The sequence below is a fragment of the Panthera pardus genome, unplaced genomic scaffold, assembly GCF_024362965.1.
Source record: "Panthera pardus isolate Hobbes unplaced genomic scaffold, ASM2436296v1 HiC_scaffold_15, whole genome shotgun sequence".
NCBI lineage: Eukaryota > Metazoa > Chordata > Mammalia > Carnivora > Felidae > Panthera > Panthera pardus.
In genome coordinates, this window is record NW_026526710.1 from 14,932,019 (window position 1) to 14,951,914 (window position 19,896).

Sequence of the window (19,896 nt, forward strand, 5' to 3'; positions counted from 1 at the left end):
ATGTCCTCCACCTGACAGTAATAGTCACCCACATCCTCAGAATGGGCCCCTTGCTGATGGTCAGCAAGGCTGTATTGCCCAAGTTGGAACCAGAGAATTGGTCATGGATCCCTGAGGGCCAATTTCTATCACCAAAGATAATCTGCAGGGGTGCCTGGCCCATCTTGTGCTGGTACCATTGAACATCTTTCCTTCCAATGTTATTTCCACCACAAGTGATTCTGGCCATTTGTGCCAGGGTCACAGATACTGAAGGTGACTGAGTCAGATCATAGGAAGCCACAGAACCTGCAAAAGAGTAGTTAGAGGTATGTAACTTACCTTGTGCTCTGGGTATCTCCCAAAGATACACCCACCTACCTGGCCTGAGTTCCAGGGATTCTCTGGACCCTGTTTCCACCATCCTAACATTTCAGCCCCTGATGCTCATGGCCCTGGCTGGTGGATGGAGCCTTTGAACAAAGGGACCATATTCTTTTTCTCTGGGCAGGTACAGTGTCTCAGGGACACACAGAACCAGTGAGCATTTGGTGGGATTACACCCATCCAGTCTCTCATCCTGCAGCGGGGTCATAACCATCCTTCCCCTTACAACCAGCCCCGTGCTGAGCTCAGAGTCAGGGCCTGAATTGCTGCAGATCCCTGGGGCTGCAGTGGGTCTGAGCCTGGGTGCAGCACCTGTGCAGTGAGCCAGGAGGCCGAGGAGGAGAGGGTCCAGGCCATGGTGAGGACCCCAGAGTTCTGTCTCCTGAGCCCACTGTTGAACCTGGCCTCCCCAAGCCTCCCCCACGCCCTCAATGGTGCCTGTGAAAATGCTCCTTCTCTGGCTAGTGGAGAGAATCTCTGTGCTTCTGGGCGGGCTTCATGGATCTGGTTCATGAGGAGCTGTGCTCACCTCTCGGCTCCATAGGGGAGCTCTCGTCACTCTGTGTCTGAAACAACTTAAAGCCTTGGGAAGAAGTGAGGGCGTTTCTCTAACTGTTCTCACGACACATACACTCCGATCATTTGTTTACATTTTTGTGTGTGTAGACCATGAAATATTCCATCCTAACCATTTGTAAGGTTGATTTTCTGTCTGTTCTGAAAATTTTTTATATCCTGAATTGTGCAACAGAACCAAGTGGGAATATTGTCCGGAACTTGTGCTTAGTATGAGTTTATTTACTATAGGTTTCTTACTCTTTCTTGGATGTTGCTGTTCAACTCAATTTGAAAATATCTATCTTTTATTTGTGGTATTTAGACTACATTCTGAATGAGAGTAGTAATATAGTTTAGTAGATCACATCTTGCTATTTATTTTCTGAGTGTCCCATCATTTCTTTGTTACATTTTTCCTTTTAGCTCTTGTTTTTGAGTAATGGAACATTTTTAATTCTTTTAATGTTTGTTCATTTTTGAGAGAGAAAGAGAGACAGACAGAGTGCCAGCAGGGGAAGGGCAGAGAGAGAGAGAGGGAGACACAGAATCCAAAGCAGGCTCCAGGCTCTATCTGTCAGCACAGAACCTGACATGGGGCTTGAACTCGTGAACCACGAGATCATGACCGGAGCTGAAGTTGGAGTTTAACCAACTGAGCCACCCAAGCGCCCACGTAATGGAACATTTTTTATGATCTATTCCATTTGTCTGTTTTGGATTATTAGCCGTAACTCCTTGCTGCCTTAGTATCTGTGACCTGTCACAGTCTGCTTTCAGGCAATATTATACCATGTGACAGAGAGGATCAGAACCTTAGATCACACTTCCAGCTCGCTCTCCTCAGCATTGCCATATGAGTGTCATCACATCAGTGTTAGCTACTGTGTGAATTCGGTTATTAGATTTGCTTGATACAATGATTTATTTTTCAAACAGATTTAAATGTTTTTATATATTTTTGAGAGAGAGAAAGAGAGAGACAGAATGTGAGCTGGGAGAGGCCCAGAGAGAGGAAGACACGGGTTCAGAAGCAGGCTCCTGGCTCTGAGCTGTCAGCACAGCTCGAACTTGTCAACCATGAGATCATGACCTGAGTGAGGTTGGACACTCAACCAACTGAGCCACCCAGGAGCTCCTCAAACAGAGTTAAGTAATCCAAACAATTGGTCATATTTATCCCTGAGTTAGCCCTTCTGACTCTTACAGTCATTTTGTAGATTCCAATTCTCTCTGGAATGACTTCCTCCTACCTGAGGGAAGTCCATTATCATTGCTTGTATTATGCATCACTTGATGATCAATTCAGTCATTTTGGTACATCTGAAAAACTATTTTATTTCACTTTAATTATTGAAGGATATTATCCCTGAAAAAAGATTGAGGCGTTTTGTTTGTTTGTTTGTTCAGTATTTTTTAAAATTTTCTTTTAATGTTTATTTATTTATTTGAGAGAGAGAGAGAGAGAGAAAGAGAGAGAATGAACAGGGGAGGGGCAGAGAGAGGGTGAACGAATCCCAAGCAGGCTCCGCCTATCAGCACAGAGCCCGACACGCCCTGGATCTCAAGAACCATGAGATCATAACCTGGGCCAAAATCCAGAGTCACATACTTAACCGACTGAGCCATCCAGGCACCCCTAGTTTTTTCAGTGTTTTAAATATGTTAATCCACTGTCCTTTCACATGCTGTTCTGGCTAATGAGGAATCTGTCAGAATCCATATCATTGTTCCCTGACCAAGTGTCTTTCCTCTCTGGTTGCTTTTAAAACTATCTTTTTTTTTCTGCCTTAAACAATTTGGTATTGATAAGTGTTGTGCTTGGAGTTTCTCTAGATTTTGGAGTCTGTAGGTTTGAATTTTCATGACATTTAGAACATTTGTGGCCACAAACATCAATATTCTTTTCCACCTCCCCACCTTCACTCCCTGGGGACACAATCACATGCGTGTGCGTTGCTGAACTTTCCTACACTCAGTGCTGCTCTGCTCACTTTAGAGTTGTTTTGTGTCTTTCTTTTGCAGTGTCCATGCTGCATTCATGTTCAATCACGTGTCTGAATGTTGTGTCTGCTGCTAATCTCGATCCTTGTGTTTGTAATCTGAGACCTTGTAGGTTTCATCTCTAGTAGTTTGATTTGGGTCCCTTAATTTTCTTCTTTGTTTCCTCTTAGCATTTCTGTCATTCAGACTAGATTTGGGTTAAAGTCTGCAACATCGTCCTGACTTAAATCCACTTCTGTCCTTCCTGCAGCTTCCAGACCAACCACCCCATGGCTTCGTGAGCCATGTGTCAAAGTCATTGTCTCTCTCTTCCACTGTCTCTGTGCATCACAGATAAATATACCCATACACATACATGACACACATTCTTTATTGGATCTGTATTCTCCAGACAAACTAAGTAATTCACCTTATTAGCTCTAACTCTTTGTTGTTAAAATGGTTTTATTTTAGTGGTCTCTTTAGGGTTCACAGTCCTCACCTGCTGCCTTATCAAAGTACATCCCAGTGACATGACATCACTCACATACAGGATAAGGAAGTCCTAACATGGTCTCATCTCCCTAATTATTTTTGCTTCTCATTGTCATAGGTTTTGTTTGTACAGCCGTTGTTTTTGCTGTTGTTTTCTTTAAGCATTTGGCTTTTATAGACATTAACTAATAACATTTGTAGTATATTTATCATGTAGTTATAATTTCTGACGTTTTTTATATCTTTGTGTAGCTGCTCCTTTCCTTCTGTCACCCTTTCCTGCTGTCCAAGTGGTGTCTTTTACTGTTGCTTGTGTGAGAGTCTGCAGATGACCAGTTCTGTGATGTTTGCAGTCTGAGAAAGGTTGTTTGTCTTCCCATTTCAATGAGATTTTTCCTGGGTAAAAACCAAAGTTGACAGGTATTTTCTATGAGGATTATGAAGACATTTCTCCCTGTTCTCTTGCTTACACAGCTGTAACGAGAAATGTGCTCCCACCATGAAGCTGGTTCCTCTGTAGGGAACACGTCTCCTCTCTGGCTGTAAGAGTGTCTGCATCACTGGTTTGTAGCAGTTTCATCACAATGTGTGCTGTGCTGTCTCTCGTGTTCCCATGCCTGAGCTTTGCTGAGTTTCTTGTATGTATTAGTGTATGAATTTCACCAAATTTGAAGCCATTTTTGCTATGATTCTTCAGATGTGTTTTCAAGGCACCAGCTGGTCTCTAACTTCTTTCCCACAATTTCTAAGTCACACAAACTTAAGGCTGTGGGAAGTTGTTTTACACATGCTAAAATTTTATTTACTTTTTGTAGCTTTTTCCCTCTGTATTTCATTTTGAATGCTTTCTACTGCTATGACGTCAAGTTCACTGATCTAATTTTCAGCATCTAATCTGTTGCTAACCTCATCCAGTGTTGTTGTTGTTGTTGTTGTTTTCTATGTCAGATCATGTTGTTTCTGTTAGGGAAGTTGTAAAGTTTTGGTCTTTGAAAAATGGCTTCTATATGTCCTTCTAACTGGTTGAGTCACATACACACCCATAGAAACCAATGAAATATATTCATAATAACTGTGTGCGTATTCTCTGCTGGTCTACCTTCTTCCATGCTACCTGGAGAGTAGAGTGGGGACTTCAGATCTGGAGACCTGGCCAGACCCACTCATTGCTTTGTGCACAGGCCTCCTGGGGCTGCAGGAGCGTGTGACACAGGTGGGGAAGGGGTTTGTGTCTCATTCCCCGTCTGTTTGTGTCCCTGTGAGCACTATCAGTGTCCCACACCTGACAGTAATAGTCACCCTTGTCCTCAGCCTGGGCCTCACTGATGGTCAGGGTGACTGTGTTCCTGGAGTTGGAGCCAGATATTTGGTCAGGGATCCCTGAGGGCCATTTGCTATCATAATAGATAATCAGCATGGGGGCTTGGCCTGGCTTCTGCTGGTACCATTGAACACTTCTACCTCCAAAGTTGTTTCCCCCACAGGTGATCCTGGCTGTCTGTGACAGAGTCACGGGCACTGAGGGGGTTGCTGAGTCAGCACATAGGAGGCCACGGAACCTGCAAGAGAGAAAAGAAAGGTGGTTTTCCGGTGCTGGGTCTCATCCCCAGGAGAACCCCACCTGCCTGGCCTGAGCTCAGGGAGTCTCTGGGTTTCCAGTTTCCCAAGTCCCATCATCTCAGCCCCTGATGCTCATGGGCCTGGCTGGTGGATGGAGCCTTTGAACATCATCAAATTTCTCCAGGCAGGTGCAGTGCCTCAGGGTCACAGAGCCAGTGGACACTTGAGGGACTGTCACTCTCCCCCACCCCTAGCCCCTCATCCTGCAGCAAGGTCATGATCATCTTTCCCGCAACAGGCAGCCCCTTGCTTAGCTCAGAGTCAGGTCCTGGATTGCCCCAGAACCCTGGGGCTGCGGTGAATGTGAGCCTGTGGACAGCACCTGTGCAGTGAACGAGGAGGCCGAGGAAAAGAGGACTCCAGGCCATGGTGGAGGTGAAATGATTCTGTTCCTTAAGTCGCAGGCCTCGAGGCTGGCAGGACTTACCCCAGGCCTCTTTTATCCCCTTGCTAGAGAGACGTGGTGGACATGCAAATCAGCCGGGATGAGGGGGCTGCGCCCCGGGAACTCTGTGGTTTGAGAGAGGCCAGAGAGGGGAGGGACGGCCCTGCAGACCTACCCTCAGTCCGGGGATTCTGCTTCACCCTCTGATCGCATAGTCTGGGGTGCACAACTTCATTCCCCTCCGTGTCCTGACCTCACTCCTGGGCTGACCTGTCCTGGCTGAGCTCAGAGGTGGAATTTGTCTGTATTTTCTGAACCCATGATAACATGTTTACTCTACAGACACTATAGGAGGTTTAAGTCAGTGGGGTTGCTGAGCCATATCTCTGTTGGGGAACACCAGAACCTAAATAAAATTCTTCCCTTGGCAAGTGCACATGGAATTTTAAGGCATCATTGAGGTGCTGTAAGGGTCTGTCCATGGGGTGGGGGGGAAGGGGGGAGCTTCTGGGACAGGTCATAGCCTCGGTATCCACAAGGTGCACTCAGTGTCTTGGACAGATCCAGTCCTTGGACTGAGTTGAGCAGAAATGAGGTGAGTGGAGAGGCGGGAAGTACTGACCTGTGTTAGAGAGAGAGGCAAATCTACACGACACAGTTCTAAGAGACATGGATGCAGAATTTTATATCAGCGTCAGAGGTGATCCTGTAGAAACCTACACCTTTTCCCTCAGGTCTCACATCCGGATGGCCAACCCTTCCTGCGTGATAGAAGCCTTGATGCCAGGCTCACCCCATCTCCAGGTGCTTTGCCAGGTGATCTCTGCTGTCCCCTGGTGGCCACTCCACACTGACTCTGGGAGGCTCGGGGAACTCCTTTGTCCAGGTGATGAAGAACCCACAGCTCAGAACCTGATTCTCTGATCCCTTGACTGCTGGCTCCAGAGGAGGAATTGCTCTTTTCTCCAATGCCCTGTCAGCCTCAAGACCAGGCAGGAGGAGATCAGATTATCCATGAAAATAAGAACAGGCTCATCTGAGGAAGACAAGGTAAGGCCCATCTGAAGTATCAGTGCTCATATCTCTGGGGACACGGGTGGTCATGGGTGTGGTTCTTGGGCTTAATAGTAGGGACACAGGACCCAGCGACAGCCCCTTACTGGTGCTGGCTGCTGACGCATCAAAATAGGGCCATTCCAAAGACAGAGACAGGAGACCTCTCACCCAGAAAACATTTATCGAGACCCACTTTGGTCTGACACAATCATCTTGGGAGATGATTGTGAACAAGACACAGATCTTTCTCAGAGGTTCCTTCTTGTGGTTGGAGCAGGAGAGTGGTCACAGTGGCTCTGGTGGCACAGCAGAGTCTCCAGCCCCTTCTACCTGTATCTTATCTTCATATGCATTTAGAATATACTGATGAACATGTGTGTACATACATAGCTATGTGTATCTGCTGCGTGTGTACGTAGAGTTCTCTGTGTATGAGTGTGTTCCAGGAGTTCTAGACTCTGACTGGGTCCCCAAAACATGCTTGATGGAATTCCTGTTTGGGTGGAGTCATGTGGTTCCATTTTATCACCAATGACAATGTGGGTGCAATAACCATAATGAAATGGTCGTGCAGGCAGGACCTAGGGCAGCACGTGTGCACAGAGTAAGAAGGGGGAGCAGGAGAGGGATCCAGGCCATGGAGGAGATGCCTGAGAGATCTGCCTCCTGGGACCCCACAACAGGGCACGGCTCTCCCAGACCCTCTTATCCTTCAAGGGCAGAGCCTGCTCAGGTGGAAAAGGACCAGCCCTCATTAGCCCTCTAACCATGCCAATGGAGGTTTTGACAGAATCAGGACCCATAAAAACAGAAAATAGGGTTCCTACCCCATGTTCCCACAATCACTGCCACAAACAATTCTCCAGGTGACTGTCACTATTTTAGGGCCTCTATAGAGGGTGCTGCCAAAGCTCTTCCCTGTGACATCATCACTGGGTCAACATTTATTCAAGCCTCTCTCCCTCTCTGTTGTGCCCAGTGTCATTACAGACAGATGCAGCTCTGCCTAGGGGGGCAATAAATCCTTTATTCTGGGAAGAGTCTCCTATGACAGTTCAATGTCTGTCACATGGTTCTTCTTCTGGCCCATGTCTCTAGGGTTTGCTTTCTCAGCTGAGGTCAGAAGGTCCTGAGGCTGTTAGTATTGGTAGAAATGAAAGTCACAGAGAAAGGCTGGGTTCTGCAGGAATGTTCTACACAGTTGAATGCTGAAGCTTTTGACAGTGTTCCTGGCCTGGCCTCCTCTGCAGGGCCTGGGCATGGGGCCGAGGGAGTGTCCTGGGGTATGCAGTGGGGATAGCCATGGTGCAAGGTGGGCAGAGAAAGGAGAGAGCATGGAATTGAGGGGCAGAAAAAAAGATCAGGGAGAGAGAGGGGCTGCCTGAGAGACGGAGGGAGAAGTCTGAACATGCTGGTGGAGGTGCTGGACCAGGGACGGGCCAGGCTCCGTCTCTCCCTGGAGCTCGGTCCAGCATGGGCACCTGTTCTCTGGGCTCCCTCCATCTGCAACCTATCCCTCCACGCTCTCGGGGTGACCCCCACATGGGCAGGAGGACCCGTAGGTCTGGTCCTCAGATACTACATCTCCCATCCCTGCCCACGGAGAGGTCTGTGTCTTCCCTCTGGAGTTCAATGAACTTCTTCGTTTTCATTTTGTCCCTCATGTTTGGATCTGAGGACTGAGACCACCTGTGGCAGGGTGTCTATTAGATCTAGAAATCCTTGCCCAGAAGGGTAAGGATGTAAATAATCACTCAGGGCACTGGAAAATGCATTAGGAGCTAAACAGTTTGCTCCCCTGGGCAAACATTCTCATTTGGGTAAACAGACAGCTTATTAAATAAAAGTTTACTGATCAGACTGGTTTGATGACTGCCCCCTTGAGAGGGTCCACCAGTCCTATGCTGTTATGTCACAGAAGTGACCCACGTCAGGCTGCTCCTTCCTTGAAAGACCTGTCGCATGCCCCTCATGTGCACATCCTGAAACCCTGCACACACTCCCCTCACCTGCCTGAGACGTTCCTGAGACTCTGCCTGAGCAGAGTCAGTTTTCTCCTGAGCACTAACGGACTTGGTGCGCGGGATGAAGTGGTTTTCGGGTGATCTTTTGGGAACGGGCACCTGCCCATCAGCATGCCTGTTCAGGTTGCCATGGAGAAGACAGAGCCCAGACAGGACTGAGGACTGGCTCCATCGCTGGGGGAGTGAGGGCAGGGCCAGTCTCTGTGTGGAAGGCTCTGTCCCGCTGGGTGTGACCAGGGCGAGCTGTGTGAGCCAGGCTGGGGGAGCAGGTTTGGGTCCCCCTTCACCTGTCTGTGTCACTGTGAGTCACTGAAAACTGCTCCCACTGCCATGGTAGGTGGCAGAGTGGCAGTGAGCTTTGCCCTGGGCCTGGGCCTCGCTTATGGTCAGGATGGCCTGGTCCTTGAGTTGGAACTTGAAAATTGGTCAGGGATCCCTGAGGGCAGGTTGCTGTAATGATAGATAATTTCCAGGGGTGTCTAGCTTGGCTTCTGCTGGTGCCAGTGGACATATGTACTTCCCATGTGTTTTCCCCCACGTGTGATCCTGGCCGTCTCTTTCATAGTCACTGACAGCGAGGGGGTTGAGTCAGCTTGTAGGGGCCATGGAGCCTGTGAGACAGAAAAGGAGAGGTGGGCTTCCAGATCTGGTCCAATCCCCAGGAGCCCCCCACCTACCTAGCCTGAGCTCCAGGGATTCTCTGCAAACCCCAGGTTTGTCCTCTCTCATCAATCTCGTTCCTAGAATCCAATGGGCCTGGCCGGTTGATGTGGCTTTTGAACAAATTGAAAAACAAGTCTTTCTCTGCATAGAGGCAGTCTGTCTGGGCTCACACGGAGCCAGTGAGCACAGTGAGGGGATTTTACCCCTGCAGCTCCTCATCCTGCAGCAGGGTCATGAGCATCCTGCCCCACAGGCAGCCCATGCTGAGCTCCGAGTCTGGGCCATGCTTGTCCATGGCCCTGAGTTGGGGTGGGTGTGAGCTGGGTGCAGCACCTGTGCAGTGGCCAAGGAGGCTGAGGAGGAAAGGTGTCTAGAACATGGTGGAGGTCTCCCGAATCTGCTCCCGAGGCCCAAGGCCGGGCAGGATTCTCTCCTGGCCTCTTATCCCTTCCTGGGGAGACCTGGAGGTTATGCATCAGCCACCTCAGGGGCTGCTACTGAGGATCTTTGTGGTTTCAGAGAAGAGCTCAGCCCCAGGGGACACGGGGGGGGGGGTCTTACGCAGCCTCATCCCCAGTTCAGGGGAATCTGACTCAATCTCTGGTATCATAGTCTGGGCCTGACATTTGTGTCTGGCACGGGCTATCAGCACAGAGGATGGAGGGGGGAACTGTGATCACAGGGAGAACAGGTGTTTGTGGACAGTGACAGAACTTCAGTCTCGTGAGGGTTCGCTAAGTTCTTGCTGGTGGGAGACAAAGTGCCTGGACCCATATTAGAGAAATAAGCAGTGTCTCCATGAGCAGAGTCCGTCACACATATACCCTGAAATTTGTACCTGAAAGTGAAGGATGACACTGTAAGCAAATGACAAGTGACTGAAAGTCCCAGGTCCTGGTTACTACCCCCCACTGACTATTAGAAGCCCTGATGCCCAGACCCTCCCCATCTGCAGATGGTTTTGGCGGGTGATCTCTGCTGCCCGCTGGTGGCCACTCCACTCTTGCTGCTGGAGGTGCAGGGACCTCCCTTGTAAAGTGTAGATTCAGAACCTACAGCTCAGGTGCTAATTCCTGCTCCATGGACTCTTGCCCCGGTGAGGAATGACCTTTCTATGCATGGCTCCTGCCTGCCTCATATTCTGGCATGAGGGGCCCAGAGTACCCATGAAAACATGAACAGGCTCATTTGGAGGAGGAGAGCACAGGTGTCAATGATGCGCCCCTGCACCTGTCTCTGGCTGGTGGGAGGTCATGCAGGTGGTACTGCATCTTGGAGATGGGGTCAAGGACTCAGGAGATGGCTCCTATTGGTGCCAACTGTGGATGCAGGGCTGATGTGTATGGAGGGATGGTGACTGGGTACTAATGCCCCAAAGACAGAGACAGAAGAGTATCCACCCAGCAGATACTTATTTAGACCCAAATTGGTCTGGCACATATTCCATCATGGGAATTCTGTACGAATAAGACACAGTCTGTATTGAAGAGGGAACTCTGGAGCTGCAGGGGTCGGCGGGGGGGGGGGAGTAACAAGAGGTGAGATGCGTGGGGGAATATTCCAGTGGGTGCAATAGAGGAGCGGCAGGCATGGTGGTTAGAGAATCTCAAAGAACAGGACAACCAGAGGGACCTGGGATTCCACCTGAGTTCAGGGAACTCAGTGTTGAGTTTCTCCTGAGGTGAGCATTCTGGGTACAGAGGCATGTGGTCAGGTGTGGTAAGAGGCCATTTCCAGGTACTAAGTCAGTTTCTCCTGGCAGTTATTGGACACATAGAGGTCTAAAGCCTTCCTAAAGCCTCAGGTAGACTAGGGTGCTACATGTGCCTCTGGTCCTGGTGCCCTGTCTGAGGTCCCACATAGATTACCTATCACTGCTTTCTCCAACACCCCACTGCTAGCTGAGCTGAGCAGGAGCATGAAGGGGGGTGCATCTGAGAGGGAAGGGAGGCTGGGAGAGGGCATGGGTCCCCAGTCCCTGGAGAGGTAGAGAGAAGAGCAGAGGCTGGCAGGTGCAAGGCAGCAACAGTTACCTGCACCAGGTGAGGAAGGCCACCCAGGCTGAGAGGGGATGAGGGACAACCTAAGCCAGAACTTTCCAGGTCCTAAAGGAGATAGCTTCTTCCTCTCAAGTGCAGTTGCTTGTGGGGGGGGTGTTGCTGCAATTGGCCACAGGGCCACTTGGGACCAAGGAGGTGCCAGCCCATTCATTGTTATGTTGATGAGAAAGGCTAAAGTGAGAATCTCCTGATTATCATTCTCCAGAGTGACCTTCTCATGATCCTTTAACCTGAAAAATCTCTGGAAATCCAACCAAAGATTGTCTTTCTAGTTCATTATGTCAATCAGTAAATTTTAGATGAAATATTCCAATGGTACTTTCCATACTTTTTTGAGGAGAAAATGATGTTCTTTCCTGTGTCTCCCCACTCCCATGAACGTATCGCTCCACCAAAAGCCAGAGGTGGAAATAGTGAAAGCGTTTTCTTTTCCTTCTTAATAAATTCCTCATCCGTTCTTTTGACCTAATGCAATTGCTCTAAAAATCAGTTTCAAAACCAGAAGTCAAAGAATCAAGGAGAGAAATTCACTTCATGATACTAATGTATTTTAATTCTTGGAAAAGTTCTGTCCCCTCATAGCGACAGCAGAGGCCTAAATTCAGATGAGGCCCTACACGGGGTCAGCATGGGGTGGGGTGAGAGGTGTGAGTCCATGGTGGGTCTGACCTCAGCTAAGGGTCAGACCTGCTTGGTGCATGTAATGGGATTTGGGACAGTGGGAGTTCAATGGTGCCAGGTGAAAGTCCCCAGGTGGGACACAAGGTAGTGTCTGCACTTTCCCCAGTTTCTGTAAAACTTGAGGATGGCAGAGCCAGGGGCAGGAGGGTCCTGGTCCTCTCTTCATGAAGCCTCAGGTAGCTCTTCATGATGTGGGGACGTCTCATCCAGGAACCAGGGGTGACACAGCACACGGGGCCCATCCAGGCTGCCTGTACCCAGGACAAGAGGAGTGCCCGCAGGACATACTGAGACAGCTGTCTCCCCTCCTGAGTGACACGTGATTACATCTGGGGCCCATGTGTTGTATAGTGACATCCTAAACCTTTATTATCTACTAAAAAACCTGACTACAGTCCTCATAGTCAAAATAGCCCCCTCTCCTTCACCACTGTTCAGTAGGATAAACACAGACAGGAGGCCAAAGAACCTGCTAGAATCTCTCATGTTGCAAGGGGCTGGGCCAGGACCAGGGAGGACACCTGATCAGAGGGCAGGTGAGAGTGAGAGCCAGGCCTTGGAGGAGTGTTTGTGCACCATTCTTCTGTGTCATCTGAGTCACTGCCAGGCACTCCCACTGCCACATTATGTAGTACAGAAATGATCAGTCTTGTCGGGCCCTCCGGGGGGCCCTCGGGGGTGGCGTGTCCCTAAGTTCCATCCTCAAAATCACATTTGGAACCGCTCTTATCTGCACGTATATCCAGCTCGTGGACCTGGTTTGAATTTTGCTGGTACCAAGATGCATGTTCACGCATTAACTTATCTTCAGAGCTGGGGATCCTGTATCTGACCAGGGCCTGTGACACAGGGGGAGTCTACTTCATGTCAGGAGAGACACAGAGTCTGTAAGAGAGGAGAGGAGAGGGGCCTGGAGAAAGAAAGGGAGGCTGGGTCAGTATGGACTCATCCCAGCCCTAACCAGGGTAGCAACGTGGACAGGGGTGAGGGCAGGGCCCCATCCCCACAGGCCCTGGATGGGAGACAGCAGGGTATCTGTGCCTCACACTGTGCCTCCCTGTGGGCCTCTCACCTGTACTGGGAGCAGGGGAGCAGGCGTGAAGCCACGCAGAGTGTGGTCCTGGGAGGATCAACACCACAGGGCCCTGGGAGCTGTTCCGCATGCAGATGCCCGGACTCCACCCCGACCTGCTGCAGCTGCATCTTGCGGAGACCCCCCTCCTCAAGGGACTGTGTGCTCACTGAGCATCGCAGTCTAGGGGTCTAGGCCATGGAAAATGTCACTTCCTCTCCTGGTCTCCCCAGGTCCTTTCTGGCCACCTGGAACATGGGGCTTAACTGTCCTGACCTGGTCAAGCAAGTTCGATTCAAGGGCTAGTCCCTGTAGTGATGTGGAAGGAATGAGTTAAGATTAGACTCTTTCACCAGACACATGGAGTGTGTGCTGTGGATGGGGTGATATCTCCGGGAATATGGTCTGCACAGCTCTGGAGGCAGGCAGTGTGCCTTGTCTGCTTTAGGCACCTCCTGGGGTGAATCATCAGGAAATGTGGGGGGTACTTCCTGTGGTAATTCACGGTGATTATCATGGGGAGTTGCATTTCTAGTGCACAACTGGGACAAGAAGGAGTGTGTATGGATTCAGAAGATCCCCTAATATTCCCTGGGTCTGCATTATAGTCATCAATGCACCACAATCCAATTCAGCAGGTCTGACGATGGACTAACTTTCTTGAATGAAGGCTTAGTTGTGCTAACTGGCTGGGATGTTTGCTGTGGAAAGAGGGATATCGAGTGGGTGGTGACGAAGGTAGTTATAGACACCACTCTAACCACAGGGTAGCTGTAGAAATGAGCAGGTTACATGCTCTGTCTCTCTCTGTCTCAAAAATAAATAAACGTTAAAAAAAAATTAAAAAAAAAAAAGAAATGAGCAGGTTAAATGGAACAAGTGTTTCTTCCTTATGTTGTAGGAATGTGTTTGGATATATAGTAATCGTATGTGTTCATTTTCTTCTCTGTGTCGTCTCATTATCATCTAACATCAAATGTGTGAACAGTATGTAACTTTATATCTCAATATTGAAGTTATAGGATAGCAAATCGTCTAGGACAAAAATAAATATCCCTAGCAGACAAAAGTGTCTTTCCTATCCTGTTTAGGGGGCAGGGTGAGCATATATGTGGTTGTCATGGGATAGTTTCATCATATCAGGTGGACCATGGTTACTGATATTCCCTACATCTACGGACTTGGTTTGCGTGCATCTGGGTGGATTTCAGGTGGACAGGGGTTGACTGTGGTGGCGTATTAAGTGTCAGGCTGAACTGTATTTCACAGAAATGTTTTCTGTCTATATTTCTGGTTAGGGTGGGTATAAAGAGAGATTCCTGTGCATGATTTGGGGGGTGGAAGTGAGGCAGCACCCATTTTGTGTCTCACTCCCATGGTTGTGTATCTTCTGGTCACTTTGTAGAAGGAGGCAACCGCCCCAATGTCCCCCATTCACCCGCAGGATGGATGTGACTCTCTTACTGTCTGTCAAAACCCAGAGCATCTAGTGTGTCTGCATCTTTTCTCATTGTTTAAAATGTTTCTCATTGTTAAAAATACAAGAAACAATCCTATCTGTCTGGAGACTGGACATGCACACTGGGGTTTTGTAGAAGAAAGCCCAACTTTGTGTGTATATAGTGGCCTCCTCAGGTCTCTCAGGACCGTGTCTGGGATGCCAGCCATCCTGGATTGGGTTCCTGGAAGGAGACTCTGAGATGAAGAAGTGCATGTGTAAGAAATTGGAATAAGTGAAGCCAGACTGGGGAGTAGGAGAGCGACCCACATGGTGTGGAACATCAGATGAGGCGTCATTCCTGCAGGGAGCTCTAAAATGGGGACCCTTTAGTACATTGGAACTGAGGCAGGGCCTTGGATCTAGGCTTCAAGAGATCATTTGCCTGAACCTCTCTGAGAAGGGCCATATCCTAAGGAGTCAGTTTCTGAACCAAGAGCTCTTCCCAGGGAGGATCACCCCTATGAGCTGTCAGGGGCTCTAGGCAGCAACGGGTGGGGACATGAGCCCAGAAGGGGGGATGTGGGTAATGCCCCAGTGTCTACTGCACCCGTCTGCTCCACTCAGGTGGAAGTAGGTGCACTCATGGCATCAGGGCTTCAAGACCTCAGGTGAGCTGGGAAATTTGGGGCTCTAATTTTGGTCAGTTGCATGAGCAGTAGCCCACGACCACTCCATGGAAATGCAGAGATGATGACCACTGGACAAAAGTCTTTTGTGTCTTTTCTCCCCCTATGCTGTGACCTCAGTTCAGTCCCAGGCCCAGAGAACCAGGGAAGCCTAGTGTTGTCAGCTATACATATGTTCTGTGACCATCCCTGTCCTAGAGGGCTGTGAGGGAGGGGGCAACCTGGGGACCTCAGCTCCAGGAACTTTGACCAGACCCACTCTGCTTTGTCCACAAGCCTCCAGGGGATGGAGGAGAGTGTGACACAGATGGGGAAAGAGTTTGTGTCTCACTTCCCCATCTGCCTGTATCACTGTGAGCATCACTATTGCCACCCCACACCTGACAGTAATAGTTGGCCTCGTCCTCGGCCTGGGCCCCGCTGATGGTGAGGGTGGCCGTGTTCCCCGAGTTGGTACCTGAGAATCGGTCAGGGGTCCTTGAGGACCTTTTGCTATCATCATAGATAATCATCATCGGGGCCCGGCCTGGCTTCTGCTGGTACCAGTAAGCATATTTACTTCCAATGTTGTTTCCTCCACACGTGATCCTGGCCGTCTTTCCCAGGTTCATTGACACTGACGGGGGCTGAGTCAGCATGTAGGAGGCCATGGAGCCTGCAAGAGAGAAGGTGAGAGGTGGGTTTCCAGCCTGGGGTGTCATCCCCTGAACACTCCCACCTGCCTGGCTTAAGCTCCAGTGATCCTCTAGGCCCCAGTGTCCACTCTGCTGTCATCTTAGTCCCTGGGACCCATGGGCCCGCCTGGTGGATGGAGCCTTTGAACAAGTGAGAACCACCCCCCTCTCCTTTCCCTGGGCAGGTGCAGCCCTTCAGGGCTCACACAGATCAGTGAGCACAGTGGGGGGCTATCACCCCACCAGCCCCCCATCCCACAGCAGTGTCTTGAGCATCCTGTCCCCACTGAGACTCCCCTGCTGAGCTCAGAGTCAGGACCAGGCTTGTCCCAGAACCCTGGGCCTGGGGTGGGTGTGAGCCTGGGCACAGCACCTGTGCAGTGAGCGAGGAGGCCGAGGAGGAGAGGGGTCCAGGCCATGGTGGAGGTGCCTCGATTCTGTTCCCTGAGGTCCTGAGGCTGGGCAGGGTTCCTCCCAGGCCTGACTTATCCCCTTGCTGGAGACACCTGCTGTTCATGCAAATCAGCCAGGGCTCAGGGGCTGCTGCTGAGGAGCCTTGTGGCTTCAGAAATGGGCTCAGCCCCAAGGGACACAGAGATGGGAGGGGCAGCCCCTGCACACCCACCCTCAGCCCAAAGGATATGCTTCACCCTGTGATCCCATAGTCTGGGGCACACACTCCATCCCTCTCCCTGTCCTTGCCTGGCTCCTGAGTGGGTGTCAACACAGCAGAGTTCAAGGATGGAATCTGTCTACATTTTGTTTCTGTCTTTTTTATTCTAGGTTTTCTTATTTATTGAGAGAGAGAAAGAGGGAGAGAGAGCACACATCAGCAGGGGAGGTGCAGAGAGAGGGGGGAGAGAGAGAGAGATAAAGGAGAGACAGAATCCCAAGCAGGCTCAACCTACAAACATGAAGCCGATGCAGGGCTTGGCCTCGTGAATTGTGAGATTCTGACCTGAGCCAAAATCAAGAGTTGGATGGTCAACCGACTGAGCTATCCAGGCACCTCTGTCTGTCTTTTGTGAACCCATTACAGAATGTTTACTCTCTAGGTGACTGGGGGAACTTAGGTCAATGCAGTGTGCTACCCCAGGTCTATGTTGAGGAACTTCAGAACTTGAAGAAATTCCTCCCTTGTCAAGTGCACATGGAGTTTCAACGAGCTATTGAAGTTCTGTAGGACTGTATCCTGAGGGAGAGCTCCTGGGGTAGGCCATCGATGCTGTGCCTCAGTATGCCTAGGCACATACTCAATGCCAGAGGCAGACCCACCTTGAACAGGGTTGGACAGTGGCTGAGTTAAGCAGCTGTGGGCTGGGCTGGAGAGGCAGGAATTACTGGATCTGTGCTAGAGACAGGAGTACATTCTACAGGAGACAAATCTGAGAGACACTGAACCAGTATTTTACACCAGAGTCAAAGGTGATGCCATAGACAACCTACACTTTTCAGTCGAGTCTCATGACTAACCCTCCCTGCATATGCCCTGTTGCCCAGACCCTCCCCATGTGCAGGGGCCTTTGCCAGGTGATCTCTGCTGCCCCCTGGTGGCCGCTCCACTTGACCGCCCGAGGCCCAGTGAAATCCTTTGTCCGGGTGGAGATTCAGAACCCAGTGCTCAGATCCTGATTCCCTGATCCGTGGACTGCTGACCCCAGGGAAGGAATTCCTCTTCTCTGCGGGGCCTCTGTCAGCCTCAAGACCAGGCAGGAGGAGGTCAGGTTATCCATGCAAGTAGGAAGAGGCTCATGTGAGGAGGAGGAGGAGGCAGGGCCCATCTGCGGTATCACTGCTCCTGTCTCTGGGGAGGCGGGTGGCCGTGGCAGTGGTTCTGCGGCGTGACACAAAGCTACACAGAAGCCAGGGACTGCCTCTAACTGGCACTGGCTGCTGGTGTCGCCAATAGTGTGATGACGGCTACTGCTCCCAAGACAGAGGAAAACACTCGTCCAACAAACACTAATTCAGATCCGCTTAGTCTGGGACACATTCCATCCTGGGAAATCAGTGTGAACAGGACACGGGCCCTGGGTCAGAGTTTCCATCTTAGGACTGCTGCAGCAGAGTGGAAGTCTTGCTTTGTTGGTACCAGAGACAGTCTCCAACCTCTCCTACTTGTATCTCGTCTTCCATATTCATTTAGAAGCCACACTATTGCTATTGTCAAGTCCCTCTTGAAACGTCAAGATTGGCCCTGTGGCCAAGAATTGGCCCCTTGAATGTATCATTTGGGTGGGGATCTTTTAGGGGACTTTTACTCTTGTGAGGGAAGAAACAGAGTAGAATTATGCAGTGTTCTCTCCCTGTACTTGGTTGTGATAGCTGGAGCTGCAGCAGCCATCTGAGGTCTGTTGTCAACAGCAATAAAAAACAAAGCCTCCGTTGTTGTGATGGTGGGGCCAAAAGTGAGCAGACATGGAGATTAAAAGAACACCTGACTGAAGAATGAATGGGTTAAATAGGAAATTAAAAGAATAAATTAAAAAAAAATACATGGAAGCAAATGAAAATGAAAACACAACAGTCCAAAACCTTTGGGATGGAGGAAAGGCAGTCCTAAGAGGGAAGTATATTGCAATACAGGTCTTCCTCAGGAAGCAAGAAGAGTTGCAAATACACAAAGTAACCTTACACCTTAAGGAGCTAGAAAAATGAACAACAAATGAAGCCTAAAGCCAGCGAAGAAAAATAATAAATATTAGAGCAGAAAAATATGATCTAGAAACAAGCTAACAAAAAAAAGTAGAGTAGACAATGAAACTAAGAGCTGGTTCTTTGAAAGAATTACTAAAACTGAGAGGCCTCTAGCCACACTTACCAAAAAGAAAAGAGAAATGACTCAAATAAATAAAATCACAAATGAAAGAGGAGAGATCACAACCAATACCACATAAGTACAAACAATTATTAAGAGAACATTATGAAAAATTATATGCCAACAAACTGAGCAATATGGAGAAATGGGCAATTTCCTAGAAACATGCAAACTACAAAAACAGGAAGAAGTAGATAATTAGAACAGACCTATATCCAGCAAAGAAATTTAATCAGTAATCAAAATCTCCCAACAAACAAAAGTCCAGGGCCAGAAAGCTTCCCAGGGGAATTCTTCCAGACATTTAAAGAAGAGTTAATACATATTTTTCTCAAACTGTTCCAGAAAATAGAAATGGAAGGAGAACTTGATACTCCTTCCACAAGGCCAGCATTACATTGATTCCAAAACCAGAGAAAGACCCCACTAAAAAGGGGAATTACAGGCCAATATCCCTGATTAACATGGCTCCAAAATTTCTCAAGAAGATACTAGCAAACCAAATCAAACAGTACATTAAAAAAAATATTCACCACGATCAAGTGAGATTTATTCGTAGGTTCCAGAAGTGGTTCAATATTCACAAATCAATCAACATGAGACACCACCTTAATAAATGGAAGGGTAAGAACCATATGATCCTCTCAATAGGTGCAGAAAAAATATTTGACAAAATACACCATCTGTTCTTGATAAAATCCTCGTCGAAGTTGATGGAACATACCTTGACATCATAAAGGCCGTATGCGAAAGGGATTGTGAAAAAAAAATTAAGTACATTAATGTATGACAAAGACTGAGCTTTTAAACACAGTGAACAACAGTCAGGTGTGCCAGACATGGGTTGCCATGCTAAAACTGGTAAAGTGAAGGTGGTACCCTATCATGTCTCTTGAACTCAAGCCCTGTTTCAATTAGGAGTCCAACAAATTCTTGAACAGACACTTAACGTGATGTGTACATACCAATTCAGTATAAATGGAAATCTAGCTAACATTTGAGGGGACAGCTAAGGATATCAGATATCCTTTAGAATTCCAGAGGATGTATGGAATGACCCACAAAATATCCCTTGTGCAACAGAGGAGCCATTTTGGAAAGCACCCATTCTAATGAGGGGACAGAAACATGCTGGGTGGTTTCTAGGATAGGGGTCCAGGCATCTGAGCAGAGGGGGTTCAGACATCTAACTGAGCTCAATGTGTGTCACATTCCTGGATGAAATCTCTTGGATATGGGGTCAAGGATGAGGAACTCTAGACAGAAAAATAATGTCTTTTGGTCATCATTCCCTAGGCAATATCATCTGATGTTTTT

The 19,896-nt window shown here is 48.9% G+C and overlaps 1 pseudogene and 2 gene segments (V, D, J or C); all 3 read right to left on the reverse strand.

Moving 5' to 3' along the window:
- Positions 1 to 19,896, reverse strand: part of LOC109277418 (immunoglobulin lambda-1 light chain-like) — a 287,721-nt gene that overhangs the window by 263,859 nt on the left and 3,966 nt on the right.
- On the reverse strand, positions 4,535 to 5,387 carry LOC128777108 (immunoglobulin lambda variable 3-9-like; annotated as a pseudogene).
- LOC109277422 (immunoglobulin lambda variable 3-21-like) lies at positions 15,318 to 16,356 on the reverse strand. The segment is given in 2 exon segments: positions 15,318 to 15,742; positions 16,135 to 16,356. Coding segments are annotated over 2 exon segments (471 nt in total).